This window comes from Triturus cristatus, chromosome 10, assembly GCF_964204655.1.
Source record: "Triturus cristatus chromosome 10, aTriCri1.1, whole genome shotgun sequence".
Lineage (NCBI taxonomy): Eukaryota > Metazoa > Chordata > Amphibia > Caudata > Salamandridae > Triturus > Triturus cristatus.
Window position 1 is genome coordinate 253864813 of NC_140593.1, and position 16089 is coordinate 253880901.

Genomic DNA, 16089 nt, shown 5'->3' on the forward strand with positions numbered 1-16089 from the left:
TCGCTTAACATTACAAGGCACAGCTCCTGCTGTCCACCAATGACACACAGTTCATCTGATCGGCGATTTGATGGGTCTTGCTGATTTAATGCATGGGACCTGCGCTGAGAAGTGCGTCCACTGCCATCTGGGTTCTGCATCCATAATGTATTCTCTATTATATGGATATATGAATAGGATATATGAATATCACAATTTTATATGCACTGTATGTGGGATTTCTGACCTCGCTGTTTGTCATGCCTCTGAAACAATACTAAGGTCCTTGGTTTGGAGTATTTATTAGACACCAAAATGTCCCCCTGCAGGCCTAGTTCTGATCAAAAGATCAGATGACTTAGAGACCACGGCCCTCATTCACTGGTAGTAGGGGTGGGCGGAATTTGCGAAATTCACTTTCTCAAACTATCGCGGAAATGTTAAAAATCTCCACAAACACGTGGAAATATCGCGAAGACGCAGAAGTTTTTTTCCCGCCCGTTTGCGGTATTTTCTGCGTGATCGCGGCTCGCCAACTTACCCATGCGGTTGCTCACGGGTGCGGCCATCTAGTTTTCACTTGTCCCGCCCGCTCGCGTTCGATATGACGTGCCCGCGTCCTCACACTCTCGCTCGCGGTGGAGAATGACGTGTTCGAGATCTCAATCATCTCATACTCTCGTGGTGCATGATCACGAGAAGAAAGACGTGATCGCGCGACGAATGACGTGATCGTGCAACAAATGACATTAATGCGGGCGCGCACTGGCGCGAGACAGCGCAAATGGCTACCAACAATCCAACATCTCGTGGAGAACGCGACTGGATCGGGAAAACTTGTCGGCGAACGCAGGGATTCAGGTAAGGCGATCGCGTGCATGCGAGAATGTCTTTTTTTACAGCGCGAGCAAGAAAAAAAATTCCGGTAAGATGCGGATTGAGGAAATTTGGACATTTTCGCGCTCTCCGCGGAACGCAAAAATGTCAAATTATGGCAATTTCCGCGAGCGGAACGGAATTTTCACCCAGGCCTAGCTGGTAGGCCATTCTGCTTCGCCCCAGAGATACAGAAATTATTGTTGAAGCTCTCCAGAAGTGGGCGAAGAGACAGCTGTTTTACACATGCATCTCTGTGTCACAGTGTCCTATCAGTACAATACCGGAGACCACTGACACAATCCCATAGACAGTTTCCTGTTTGACTTTTGCACCCCCCTCTCTGACCCCGGGATTTCATCTTACACCGAGTACATCGCAAGCATTGACTTACATTGAACACTTTATTTTTCTTGGTGCTTTTTCCAGTTCAGTCTTTAAAAAAGGATAAAAATGATATCCCTGGTTCCACTTATTTAAATTAATGAAACCTTTACTGCATCTAATAGATTGGTGACTTTGTTACATGTGGTGGAATACTACCCACCCCAATTAAGAATTCACTTTTTTACAGCCAGGACATTTACATATTGTGACACAGTTATTATAATTGTGTATGTTTCTCTGCCACTTATGTAAAATTGTCAATTTGCCAATAAACTGACACTTCTGAAATTCAAAATGACTGCATTCACTATACATGTTTAAACCACGTGTTGAAAGCCAGAGAGAGATTTCCTTTATTGCATTAAAAAGTAAATTCCAGTTCTGAATCCCAGGACTGAATATTGTAATTTCCATGCCAACTGCAGCATTGTGTTAAAATTAACTATGTAGGTCTTACCTTACAAGGACTCTGCCTGCTGTGAGTCCTAGCCCCAGTTGGAGCCCCTTCTTTCCTGGACCCCTTGAAGTGTGGATAAAGGTGGCCTGCCTGCCATGCTCTGGTCTTCACCAGAACTGAGACAGCAAGATACAAACTCGACACAGCACCTTGCATTTTCTCATCTAAACCAAAGCAGCTCGACACAGCCTTGATGCAAGCCCACATGGCAGCCCTCACAGCTAATCACATCTGCTGTGGCGTGGCACATCCTCGATGCAATCCCACATCGCAGCCCTCACAGGCGCCTCCTTGATGCTGACCTTGCGTTGTTCCTCTAGACCTCCACTGCGGGTGCAACACTCCTCATCCAGGACTTAGGGTGCAGGTCTCAGCTGGCCTTACTTGGTCTTCGCAGTAGGCCTGCACTCCATCACGCTCGACCTGAATTGTGAATTTTTCCCAGTCCTGCAATCACACTTGGCACTTTGTGCTTTTAAGCACCATTTTACCTAAATCTTAAAAAAATAGCGTCTCTCTGATTCCACTAATTGGACTGTTGTCATAAATTATTTATTAACTTTTACTCTATTTTTCTAAGTTAGTGTTGGATTTTTATTGTGTTGTGTTTTCACTTTAATACTGCCATTAGAAAAACATGTCAAAGGCATAACATATATGGCAGTTGTGGTACTGTCATGTGATGTGACATTTTAAGGCTTGCATCCTTTTTCTGCAGTGTCATGTTTCTGCATTCGATACGGTCTCACACTCTATTCTTCTGAGAGCCCTGAGAACGGCCGGAGTGATTGGCCCTGCTCTTGCTTGGCTGGCCTCTTTCCTAGATCATCGCACCTTTCAGGTTGTCTCCTCCGGCTCTTCTTCTTCTATTCGCTCATCGGCGCATGGTGTTCCGCAGGGGTCTTCACTGAGCCCTATGCTCTTTAATATCTACGTGAGACCCCTAGCTACCATCATGGAAGACCTTGGTCTCTCCTTCTACTCATACGCCGATGACACTCAGATCCTCTTCTACCTTTCTTCTGCTGCAGCTAATACTCCATCTGCTCTTAAACTTGGACTTAGCCGAGTGGCAGAGTGGATGCAGGTGAACCTCTTGAAACTGAACGGTGATAAGACAGAGGTGCTTATTCTGGGCAAGCAGAAGCACCTCTGGGGCCCTGCACATTGGCCGGCAGAAATGGGCCCACTACCCCTTCCAGTGTCCCAGGTTCGCAATCTTGGCTTTGTCATGGATGAATCGCTCTCCATGCGACATCAGGTGGCTAAGGTAGCAGCCACGTGTTTTTCCATCCTGGGGTGGCTCCGCAAAATTTTGTGGATGCTCCCGGTATGGACAAGATGCCAGGTGGTCCAGGCTTTAGTCACCTCTCGCCTGGACTACGGCAACGTGCTCTACCTAGCTGCTACACAGGAGCTTCAGAGGAGACTTCAGCTTGTACAGAACTCAGCCGCGCGCCTCCTCTGTAAGGTCCCGTGGAGATCTTCAATCTCTCCCATTGTTAGAGACCTTCACTGGCTCCGCATAACAAACCGTGTCAAATTCAAGGCCCTTTGTTTCCTACATAAAATCAAGCTAGGGTCGGCTCCAGGCTATCTTAAGGCCTTGGTTCAACCATACCTTCCATCCCGCCCCCTCAGATCATCAGCTCAGGGCAATTTTGTGATTCCCCGCTTCAAACTGACGAGAATGGGCGGTTGCTCTTTTTCCTGTGCTGCCCCTAGACTGTGGAACTCTCTCCCGGCTTCACTGAAACTTGAACCATCTCTACTTAAATTCCGTAAAGACCTTAAGACCTGGCTTTTCTCTCATTAACAACTGCCACGGGTAATCACTAATTTTATCGGCGCCGGGAGACCCCCTGTGGGTAGCTGTGCGCCCTACAAATTCAACTACAAATACAAATGTTGGACAGGTTGAGAGGTCTGAGACAAAAGCAAACAAATTTACACAAAAAATGCTCACTCATTGATAGATCTGAAGGAATAACTGACATCTCTGGAATGGGGTAACCCTGAGGAGCTGTGTGTGAATCGAAGGTTCAATATGCTTTTGCAGGTTATTACAAGTGATGTCTTGCTCTACAAAGTTTAGGGTCACGTTGTTTTATAATACAACAGTTGAAAGTATTCTAATACCCAAGGCCTGGGATTGGTTGGCACAAGAATAATATAATAAAACAGTAAAATAATGGAAAAGAAAAATTATGCTATATTCAGAGGTAGTCTCAGGTTGTAAAACCATACAACTCCTGAATAGCGTGTTTGGCCCTGCTCTGTTCTGGGACAGGCAAAGGGAAACAGAGCATGGTTGGTGCTAAGCTTTGGATAGAGTGATTTCAGCAGTGGGTGATTAGGTATGTGATGGGCTGCATCACGTTGGTTTGCAGTGGACAGGGCAGTGGTGCTGGAACAATTTTCAGAGTGGGAGTACTGCCATCAATGTTACATCAATGAAGTCATAAGGACTGTGAAAAATCCAAGCGTCACATAACAACAAGTTTAGCAAATGAGCCACGCCAATTCAACAGGACAGTGGTAAGGGCGTAGTATGTGTCTGGTGGTGCATTTTTAGCACACTGTAAAAAATATTTTACTAAAGCATCATGCAGCGTCCCATTCTCCTTTACAGACAGCACATTTTACATTAAAATGGCAACTAAATTCGCAGAGGTTCAGTTTTGCCAATAATACTAGATAGTGCACAAACAATCATGTGTAGAAATCAGGTTTCAGTAAATATTTATCATTTGCACATCAAAGTGTCTTGATTTATTTGATCCTATTAAAATCTTTATTTTCATCACACTTTAAAGTTACAAAAACGATTTTTCATTACTGTCCAATTTAGGTTACACCATCTCTAGCTTCATTCAACAAATTATCAAAGGTAATTTTTAAATTATCTAACCTACCTCATCCCCTAATTATGCCACATTATTTTAATATTTTTTTTACATTTTTATATTTGGTTTGAATTTATACTATCTCTAAAATATGTAGCATACTTTATTGTGTAGTTTGTTAAAACCATCATAATCATTACAATTAAAAATGTGATTTCTCTAAAACATCATAATCAGAGTCCGAAAAAGGATAATTGCTATTACCTCCCTGGTTCTGCATTACAGAAAGTACTAAGTTGTGTCAGTCACAGGTGCAATAGATTAAGTTACATTCATAGAAACACATTTAGGGGATATATTTACAATAAAATGTCCGAGTGTGGTGTTACTCCAAAATTGGAAATGCCGTGCTCCAACATTTTTTAAATGCAGGGATGCGCCATATAGACAAAAATACAGAACGCCCCAGTGTTTCCCCTAGCACAAGTCGGGTGATTGTTTATCTGCAGGAATGGGCACCTTCCTGCACATAAACAATCTTTAAAGGCGATTTGCTTTTTCTCTGCAGCACACACAGAAAGAGCAAAATACGAGGAGAAATTAATAATTTCTCCTCGGATCACTATCCGAAGACCAGGTTTTACCTGGTCTTAGTTTTTGGCAGTGCCCCATCCTTGTGAATATGGGGCAGCGTCAAAAAGCAATGGGTGTTCCAGCCGAACGCCCACTGCAACACCCATTGCAAGCCCCTTTCACACTAAGTGAAGCATTAAAAGGGCCTTATTTACAAGGTGGCATTAAGCCATGTTAAGTGGCATAACACCGCTTTGTAAATAAGGAGATTGGGAAATCGCCACCAGAACGTCACTTTTAGTAAATATGCCCCTAAATGTTATCCATTTGAGTTAATCTTCGTGCTCCTGCCTCCATAACCTTAACCATCCTAAAAGCTCCTTGTGATTGCTACAATTATAAGCAGAAATTAGTGGCCTGATGGTGACTCCAAATATTAACTCAATAAAAGATGGGCCAAGACATTTCCTTCGTTTGATCAACAATGCCTGGGTTCATGCACAAAATGTGGTAGAGAAAATCTGTCTTGTAGTCACAAAACATGCATTGCACTAGATTAATTGAGGACTTCTATTCTGGTCCAAGGTCCAAGATTGAAGCACACCCAATACAGTAGTTGTTTCATTTATACTTTATTTTGGAATGGAATGAATGAGGTATGGTTGGGTATGTTGCGGTTTGCAAGTGAAATTTACTACACATACATGTCTTTTACTAAAGGGCCTGTGATCCTCCTTACTTTGAGATGCTGCTTTAGTTTAATCTTTAATATGATGAGAGTTGATCTCCCATTCCTGAGCTCTGACTGAGAAAATATAGTGAGGGTGGACATTGAGGTCATAGTTAGGAGTCTGTCAGTCCGAGGACAGCCAGTGTTACAGGGGTGCGGCGGTGGCGGTCCAGCCACTGCCGCACTGGCGGTCCGACCGCCTCATTATGAGTTGAGACTGTTGGAATGCCCTGGGATGACCGACACCGTCAGTCAGGAGGCTCAATATGCTTCTTGGCAATATTACGAGTTTCCTCTCCTCCAGGGTTTACATGGAGGTTCTTACTCCATGTAAACTCTGGAGGAGAGGAAACAAAGGGGGTCTTACAGGGCCCCATGTGCCTCCTACGCTTGTGGATGCACACGGGGGGCATTCAACAGTTCCTACATGGCATGGACTTTTGAGTCCATGCCATGCAGGAACCTTGTTGCGTGGCCCCCTTTGAGCTGCCTTTTTTAAAGGCACCACAGCTGGACTGCCACACTGCCCAGGTGCCAGACTACTTAAAACTTGTAATCTGGTGGGCGGGCAATGGCGATCGTCAGTGGAGTGGGCAGCGGCCGTTTGCACCAGCAGACGACAGCTTCATCAAAAGTCTGAATCATGCCCTTAGCATGTTTTTCCCAGATACTATGGCCCTTTCCACAAAAGAGAGCCTTCCACAAATAGCATTTTAATTAACCTTATGACATTTTTCAATTATGACACATTATTATAAAAGCAGCTTTTCGCGCCTGGCACTCCTTCTTAATCCCAAAATCTAACTTTGTCTGAATCTGTGATACAGATCTTGGCAGGTTAAAGCCCTCTATGTATTAAACTGTGAGAGGTAAAAAACTATGGTATTTTCTCAACAAAGATTTCAATTCTATATATTAGGGATGGGCATAACTTTGCCTTTGTGGCAGTCCAATTAGCTGTGAAGAAGGATGTGCCTATTGTTTTAGCTATTAGGCAGAAGGAGTAACATAGTGAGTTGCTTTTGCTTTTAAGTGTAGCTAAATGCTGATGACATCCTCTCCTGTCCTCAAACCACACACCTAAACATTTGTAATTGGGCATGGTCTCGAGTCCTTTGCAATTTAGCTGTAATAAGACACACCTACATATTCTCCTGTCAAATAACTGTTTTTGTTTATTTTAAATTTGTCCCATGTTACCCACTGCTATCATAAGTCTTTGCAGTTCTATTTCTGTTCTGCTCAGTAGCACTATATCATTTACATATTCCAGCAATATAATGCATTGATTGAACAACTTTGTGCAATGAGAAATGATGTCACTATCTAGTTATTTGAATCAGATATTCAGAGAATAAATAAAAGAGGGTGGAGGTACCACTACTTGATGCTGCCTGCTGTAGGACATTTTGGAGAGACTCTTGAGTGTGTGCAATAAGTTAACTGAAATTTTCCATGAGGGCAACATGGATGAGAGAAGAGCTCAGCCTGCTCTGTCGACAGCCGACATAACGTCCAGAAAGCAAGCCAAAGTTGATGATCAAGAGAAATTAAAACTGAGAAGGCACGAATATTATCAAGGTTGCATGTGTTAAATTGAAACCCTGTTTGGTTAAAAAGGGTCAATTTGAAGCTCTGAGTTCACTGGTCTAATTGTCTCAGGAGAAATATAGCAAATAATTTTGCCTCCTTATCCAATAATGTGATGAGCCTTAGGTTTACCAGATCATAAGAATGCCCCTTTTTATGAAGTGCAAAAAGTATTGACCTCTGCCAGGGATAATTCCTGATACATGTTAAAGTACATGGACAAGCAGAAATTTTGCAACTAATTAATATTGGTCTTGAAATGTTTACATATATATTAATACCAGCAAACTATAAGCCATAGGTTGATTGAACAAAGATGAAAACATTTGGACACCCTTAGAAGCAGAGAATCTGCTAAAATGTCTTGGACGGATGCAGGGTTGCTACAGGTATTTTGGCAAAATGGCGAGATGCCACTCCTCTTTTCCTAACACTTGCGCCATATATGATCACTGTTTTATGAGTAATCTGGCTCCCCTTTGATTGCCTCTGGTGCTGGCAGCCTAGATGGCTGACTAGAACAACCTTGCTGTAGCACCAGTTTTGGAAGAATCATTTGCAAAGCTTTACCGGCTTCAAATTTCCTTTCGAGCAAGTGTGGCTTCAGCCTGAGGACATCCTGTATCAATCTACAAATATACAGTGCCAGCAGGTAAATAAATAAACGTGCAAAGATCAGGAGTTTAGGAAAGTAAGTGAAAACAAATCAATTACAAGAAATTGCATCTCTACTAAATCATGCAGAGAGTCTTGCCAACTTAAAGTTTACCATGCAAGATGTTGGCTTGAAGACCTTGAGTCATCAAGAGGTTGATTTGATTTCCATTGTATTTCTGATCAACGCGTTTTACAAAAGTGACTTAGGCACTTGATAGGTTTCAAAATTAACGCACAAGAACACATAGAAAACATGCCAGCAACAAATCATAAGGATACCATTTATTATTTATCAAACAAAAAATAATTTCCTTATTTATAAAGTGCTCCCCAAAAATCTGATTTAACATATTTAGAACAAAATATTTCAAAGTACTGCAAAACCAAACTAGAGCTCTGAAATATTTTGAGTTTTTTGCCTTTAAATTTCTCTCAGCCGAGTTCAAATATTTTGCTTCAACTTGTATTACAAGAGTAAATTCATAGTGAGCGTTGCATGCAAAAATTAACAGCCATTTGAAGTTCACATTTTCAACATGCTAAAATATGAACTTTAGTGAACATTCGAGTTGAAGTCAAACCTTTGCTGCCGTTCACATTTTTTTCAGGGGGTTCTGAAGTCTCAAAATGCAAACTAAACTTAAAATAAATGTGAGCAAAAATACAAATTTGGGGTTGCTAAGCAGTGGCATTAATTTGCCCAGTGCAGCATGTGTAAGTATGCACATGACAATGGAATGGTCAAATGTGACTACTACTATTTTTTCAATAAAAATATTAACTCAATGTTTTAATTCCAGCATAATCTACATAAGTAGAAATGCATTGATTTATCAAATAATATAACGATTGATACTTATGTTTTTGCATGTCTCGTGCATTTTTAACTGGTGCATTTAGAAAAAGGAATGGCGTGGTGGGAGGTAGGTTCTTGAATTTCAGAACCCTAGTTGTAGTTTGGCAACAAGTGTCTAGTCAAATTACGTATGTTTGGCCCTTTTACCTTTTGACTTTCACTGGTTTTCTTTCACGTAGGTAACTCTTTTGCTTTGGGTTGTATGGTGTCCATGTGGAGTTTTCCGTTTGACGTAGAGCCATTTTCTAAAATCTTTCTTTGAACCCTGGAGCCTGCAGTCAGTCAGTTGGGTTTGGTAAGCAATGCCTCTGTCAGGACAGAAGCAAAGAGTATGCATTTTCTGATGAGATTAGGCTTCTAAAAACATCAATTAGTAGAAAGGTTTTGTCAGTAAAGCAAATAATTAGGACGGAGATCACACCGCTTGCATTGATGCATTTTTATATGTGCTTTACAAACCGAAAATATTAAAAAATTATGATAAGCTGAATCACAAATATTACAAAAATTAAATAGGAGTCTAGTTATCTGTCAAACACACAAGCAGAAAAGTATATTTACACATTTATTAAAAGAACTACTATTTGTACTAATGATGTAACATCCCTACATTACTCGATATAATTATTAATATTTTAAACACAATTCTTGCTTCATTCTTTGATTGCACCTTGCTGAATTTGTTGAAGCATTATATCCTAGTTGTATGCTTGGGGGATTATTCCCTAAAGAACTGATTCCCTGCCATTTTTTTAGTAGTGATAAATACGCACCTTGGAGAATATCGTCTGAGATTTGAGCACGATTATGACAAAAATACAGTTTACTCCTACATATACGAAGCTGCCTAAGAATAACCTTAACTCACTTAACTATGTAGCTTTTCTTTATTGAGGATTACTTCTTTTCTCCTCATAGAAATGTTATTCCTCTGAAGAAATCTCTTCCTCCAGACCCTGAAAATAATGGGTGGTTTGGATTGTGTCACGGCTGATTAATAATTGTAAATGTGTATATCCATTGTACATCCTAGTATTTATGTATTTGAGGGTGTTTCTCACTTTTTCTAAACCCCTTCCCTACGATCATCCATGTTTACTTCCCAACCATGAAAGTACAACATTGAGAAATGATAATTACCGATAGATTTTTTTGTGATTGTTATTGGAATTTGCATTCATAGAATTCCACTATTTTTGTGAATAAGGAAGGCTATAATTTTGAATAAAAATGTATTTGTTTGTACACCTGCAAGCACAAACAAAACAAAAATGCCATCTCTATGATACTTTAAAAAAGAACAGATGATGGACGTAATGCTGAACTAATTAAACATTAAACCCCACTCATAGATCTGGGTTAAATCCATAATTTTTTGAACACCACGTCATTCCAGTTCAGATCCATCCATTTGCAAATCAATCTTGACCCTGCTCCCCATGGCAACATTCCAGCCTGAATTGCCAGGCCAGGCCCTCCCTGGACCAGAAACAACCATCCTGGGACTGGTTTCAGCCAGGCTTGCTTGGATCTTGCACGGGACCCACGTCTGCCTTCACAGCATCTTTATATCACTGGCACAGAGATGGGTGTTATCTTAACACCTTCATATATAAACAACTTCATTAGTTTTAGTAAAGTTAAAAAGAGTTACAACAACATGTATTTCTATTGAAAAGTTTCATTATTTGTGCATGACCATGGTAGAGTGGATGAGAACCAACTGCTTGAAGCTAAATTTCGACAAGTCGACACTACTGGTCTTCGGAAACAGGATCTCTGTAAAGGTTCATACGCCAATCTTAACTAGAAAGGTTTATTCAAGTCTGCAGGACATGCACATCTTCACGTACCTCTTCTCCTCCTGATCGAAAATCAACTACCCAACCACCCATTCCAGAATCCTCCCACCACCACCATCTGTGCATTCTCCTGGCACACGGGGAAAGCTCCTGACACCAGAAGAATGTGCAGAGCAACCTAACACATCTTTCCCCTTTACATTGAAAAGTAAATAATATAAAAAAATTACTAAAAATATGTGACAACATTATGCAATGAAGAACAGCATATACAACATTAAACACATAGAAAATAACGTCACCGCAGGTAACAAATTAGTACTGTAAAGTTAAATAATCCTGGAACCTAGAAGGCAATCTGGTAGACCTAGAAGGCAGGGAAGGACCCATGGCATTAGTTTTCATCCAACTTTTCATCCGAACCTGGTTCTTAATTTCACCACCCAGACTCGATCTTGAGACAGATATTTTTCCCTTGTTCAACCATTATCCATCATCCAAATTTACAGCCTTTTATTGACCCTCACCACTTTCTTAAGATCGGAGAACTTAGACTCTCCCTTGGGTAAAATCCTGGAACGCTTCACTCTCACCATTTTACCCACATCCACCTTTAAATGCCTGGAACTCTGTTTGAGATGCCTGAAACAGGAACCCTGCTTAGAATGCGTTTGATCATTTTTGTTCTGTGACTCAACCCGTTTCTTACCAACAGCATATTTTTTTTTTTGCAACACAATCTCACTCTCAACTATCCATCTCCTCGACAACTTAGAGGAACGTACACACCCCCATTTAAAAAAAAAGTTGACAGTTGTGCGTGCTGCCCACAACAATTTTCCAAGTTTTATTTACAGTTACGTCCATTGGCTTTAGACAACTGCACATTCTCTTTTATGACCCTGTTAAATCGCTCAACCAGACCATTACTTTTTGGGTGGTATAGGGACATCTTGACATGCTTGATACCCATGGGTCATAAGAATTCTCGAATTGTGTGGACATAAATTGACAATCATTATTACTAAGTAGTTCATCAGGTACGCCTTCCCTAGCAAACACTGATTCAAGAAACTTAATCACACTCGCAGAATTAGATGTTTTGACAAATTTGACTTCAGGCCAGCGACTATGACAGTTTTCACCCACGGGCATTGCGGGATAATCTGCCTTTTGGCCAGTTTTTGCGCCTTAAAAGGAATTGCTCCTCAGATGACAAGTATAAGGAACATGCGAGCAATTTATCAAAACAACTACTGGCCAGACATTATCCCAAACATTTGATCCGCAGAGCATCCAAACGCGCTGCAAACAATAATCGGGAGACTCTTTTAGAACCTAAGGTCCCAATCTCTTCAGACAATAGGCTAACCTGTGTACACACCTTTTGCCAATTCTCCAATCAAATTAAAAAAATCATTCTATCGAATTGGAAAATCCTGAACATAGGTGATGTAAGGTTGCCTAGACCTCTTTTTGCTTTTAAACGCAGCAGTAACATCAGGGATCAATTGGTCCACACCCGCCCACGCACCAATCCAACAGGTACTCAACACACCCTGTGGGGTCTACCACCGGTTGTGGGCCATTACCCATGTGGTTCCTGTGCGGCTTGCAGCCTTACTTCTGTGACCAAAGAGATCGACATTGGCACAGGCAGACCGTGGACTCTTAGAAGTCACAGTAACTGTAACAGCTCAAATTTGATCTATCTCATAACATGTCCTTGCGGGTTACGATATGTTGGAATGACCACCCGTCGGATAAAAACCCGCATTCTGGAACACAAAAGCACCATACGATGTGGCCGTTCTTCTACTAAACTTACCAATCACTTTCTAGCGGTCAACCATGCTCCCAATGATCTGCATTGGACTGTCCTTGACAAACCCTTCATACCTCCCCATCTGACAGATTGCTCTTCTTTTCTGTTTAAACGAGAGCAAAGGTGGGTGTACAAGCTTAACACGCATGTTAGAGGACTAAATGATGATATTCCATGGCTGTCCCTATGAATTCAATACAATAAGTCTACTTTGTGGTTCCACACTTTCTCTTATTTTGTTAATAGGATGAACCATTAGAGTATTTTGTATGAACTGTTGCTGCTTCCATTTTGCTGTGGCCTCCTTGTTGGGCCATTCAGCATTTGTTCTTTCAAACACTTAGTTAGACTGTAAGTTAAAATGGACTTCTTCCATCCTCCTTCTACAGTCTTTTGTTATCTCGCTATTTCAAGACATCCTCTATTCATGGTATTAGAGCACGCTTTATTATTCATTATTTATTTTTCATTTTTTTAAGTTTGACGTTTCCTCACGGAGCTAGTGCGGCTTTAACTAGTTTTTCTCCGTTTAGGATTCACTACACACTTATGCTTAAGCCCAACAGGATGAGCTAGCATTTGTTCTTCGTTTTTGAGAAGTTTTTACGGAGCAAGAGGCACACATTAATTATCCCTCACTCCATATTGCAGTTGTCACACATCGGTAACCAGCGCATTTCTACCTTGATTTATTTATTTTTGGCGTGCATCTCTATACATTCTTTGACATTCGAAATCACTTCGCCGACTGCATAGCCGTCACCGTGACAACCAACTCACGGGCGGTAGAGCAGTTCTGATTGGTTCCTCCGACCTGGTGCCTCTCAATCGGGTCTTTCTATTGGTCGAGCCCTGATGACACACTCTCTTTTAACTAGACGCTGTCCAGTCCCGCGGGACCTCCGGCTGCAGGCTCATTCCAGCCCGGTTCCCCGACGGAGAGGTAGGCGTCTTGAGAAGCTCTCTGCTTCTTGTGGTTGTATGTACACCGCCTGTTCTCTACTAAATGTATATTAAGTTTGTTTTACCAGGATGGTGTTTTATAATTCTTTATTGGTACGTTTGGCCACTCACTGCGATTACCACGCATACGAGGGCCAAGTATTTTGAGCTCTTTTTCTTTTTTGTTTAACAAGCATAGACTCACTACACAGAGTCTCACATGACATTTGGGTGTCTTGTTCTGTCCTTTTGATATTATAATAGCGAGTTTCCTCATTACAAATACGTGTTGAAGAACTTGTTCTTCTATAAATTAGCACTTTGTGCACTCAGTGACTTTGTCAGTTTCCCTTGCTCTTAGATGTTTAGTCCACATTTTCACAACATTCGCTCATGTGATGTAAGTACCCTATTCCTTAGTAGTCTTACATCTTTTTTCAGAGCGGTGTTCCTTCCTGAGCGGTTGCCAGGTGGAGGTTAATATCAGCATTTGTTCTTTCAAACACTTAGTTAGACTGTAAGTTAAAATGGACTTCTTCCATCCTCCTTCTACAGTCTTTTGTTATCTCGCTATTTCAAGACATCCTCTATTCATGGTATTAGAGCACGCTTTATTATTCATTATTTATTTTTCATTTTTTTAAGTTTGACGTTTCCTCACGGAGCTAGTGCGGCTTTAACTAGTTTTTCTCCGTTTAGGATTCACTACACACTTATGCTTAAGCCCAACAGGATGAGCTAGCATTTGTTCTTCGTTTTTGAGAAGTTTTTACGGAGCAAGAGGCACACATTAATTATCCCTCACTCCATATTGCAGTTGTCACACATCGGTAACCAGCGCATTTCTACCTTGATTTATTTATTTTTGGCGTGCATCTCTATACATTCTTTGACATTCGAAATCACTTCGCCGACTGCATAGCCGTCACCGTGACAACCAACTCACGGGCGGTAGAGCAGTTCTGATTGGTTCCTCCGACCTGGTGCCTCTCAATCGGGTCTTTCTATTGGTCGAGCCCTGATGACACACTCTCTTTTAACTAGACGCTGTCCAGTCCCGCGGGACCTCCGGCTGCAGGCTCATTCCAGCCCGGTTCCCCGACGGAGAGGTAGGCGTCTTGAGAAGCTCTCTGCTTCTTGTGGTTGTATGTACACCGCCTGTTCTCTACTAAATGTATATTAAGTTTGTTTTACCAGGATGGTGTTTTATAATTCTTTATTGGTACGTTTGGCCACTCGCTGCGATTACCACGCATACGAGGGCCAAGTATTTTGAGCTCTTTTTCTTTTTTGTTTAACAAGCATAGACTCACTACACAGAGTCTCACATGACATTTGGGTGTCTTGTTCTGTCCTTTTGATATTATAATAGCGAGTTTCCTCATTACAAATACGTGTTGAAGAACTTGTTCTTCTATAAATTAGCACTTTGTGCACTCAGTGACTTTGTCAGTTTCCCTTGCTCTTAGATGTTTAGTCCACATTTTCACAACATTCGTTCATGTGATGTAAGTACCCTATTCCTTAGTAGTCTTACATCTTTTTTCAGAGCGGTGTTCCTTCCTGAGCGGTTGCCAGGTGGAGGTTAATATCAGCATTTGTTCTTTCAAACACTTAGTTAGACTGTAAGTTAAAATGGACTTCTTCCATCCTCCTTCTACAGTCTTTTGTTATCTCGCTATTTCAAGACATCCTCTATTCATGGTATTAGAGCACGCTTTATTATTCATTATTTATTTTTCATTTTTTTAAGTTTGACGTTTCCTCACGGAGCTAGTGCGGCTTTAACTAGTTTTTCTCCGTTTAGGATTCACTACACACTTATGCTTAAGCCCAACAGGATGAGCTAGCATTTGTTCTTCGTTTTTGAGAAGTTTTTACGGAGCAAGAGGCACACATTAATTATCCCTCACTCCATATTGCAGTTGTCACACATCGGTAACCAGCGCATTTCTACCTTGATTTATTTATTTTTGGCGTGCATCTCTATACATTCTTTGACATTCGAAATCACTTCGCCGACTGCATAGCCGTCACCGTGACAACCAACTCACGGGCGGTAGAGCAGTTCTGATTGGTTCCTCCGACCTGGTGCCTCTCAATCGGGTCTTTCTATTGGTCGAGCCCTGATGACACACTCTCTTTTAACTAGACGCTGTCCAGTCCCGCGGGACCTCCGGCTGCAGGCTCATTCCAGCCCGGTTCCCCGACGGAGAGGTAGGCATCTTGAGAAGCTCTCTGCTTCTTGTGGTTGTATGTACACCGCCTGTTCTCTACTAAATGTATATTAAGTTTGTTTTACCAGGATGGTGTTTTATAATTCTTTATTGGTACGTTTGGCCACTCGCTGCGATTACCACGCATACGAGGGCCAAGTATTTTGAGCTCTTTTTCTTTTTTGTTTAACAAGCATAGACTCACTACACAGAGTCTCACATGACATTTGGCTGTCTTGTTCTGTCCTTTTGATATTATAATAGCGAGTTTCCTCATTACAAATACGTGTTGAAGAACTTGTTCTTCTATAAATTAGCACTTTGTGCACTCAGTGACTTTATCAGTTTCCCTT

The 16089-nt window shown here is 41.4% G+C and overlaps 1 protein-coding gene across 2 annotated transcripts in view; it reads right to left on the minus strand.

Annotated features, from left to right (window-relative positions):
- TMEM196 (transmembrane protein 196) overlaps nt 1–16089 on the minus strand; it is a 445343-nt gene that overhangs the window by 33445 nt on the left and 395809 nt on the right. For both annotated transcript variants that reach the window (XM_085630035.1, XM_085630034.1), the window contains exon 4: nt 9099–9259. In XM_085630035.1, the coding sequence (XP_085486161.1) occupies nt 9230–9259 (30 nt within the window). In that variant the 3' untranslated portion in view covers nt 9099–9229. The remainder of the gene's footprint in view (nt 1–9098; nt 9260–16089) is intronic.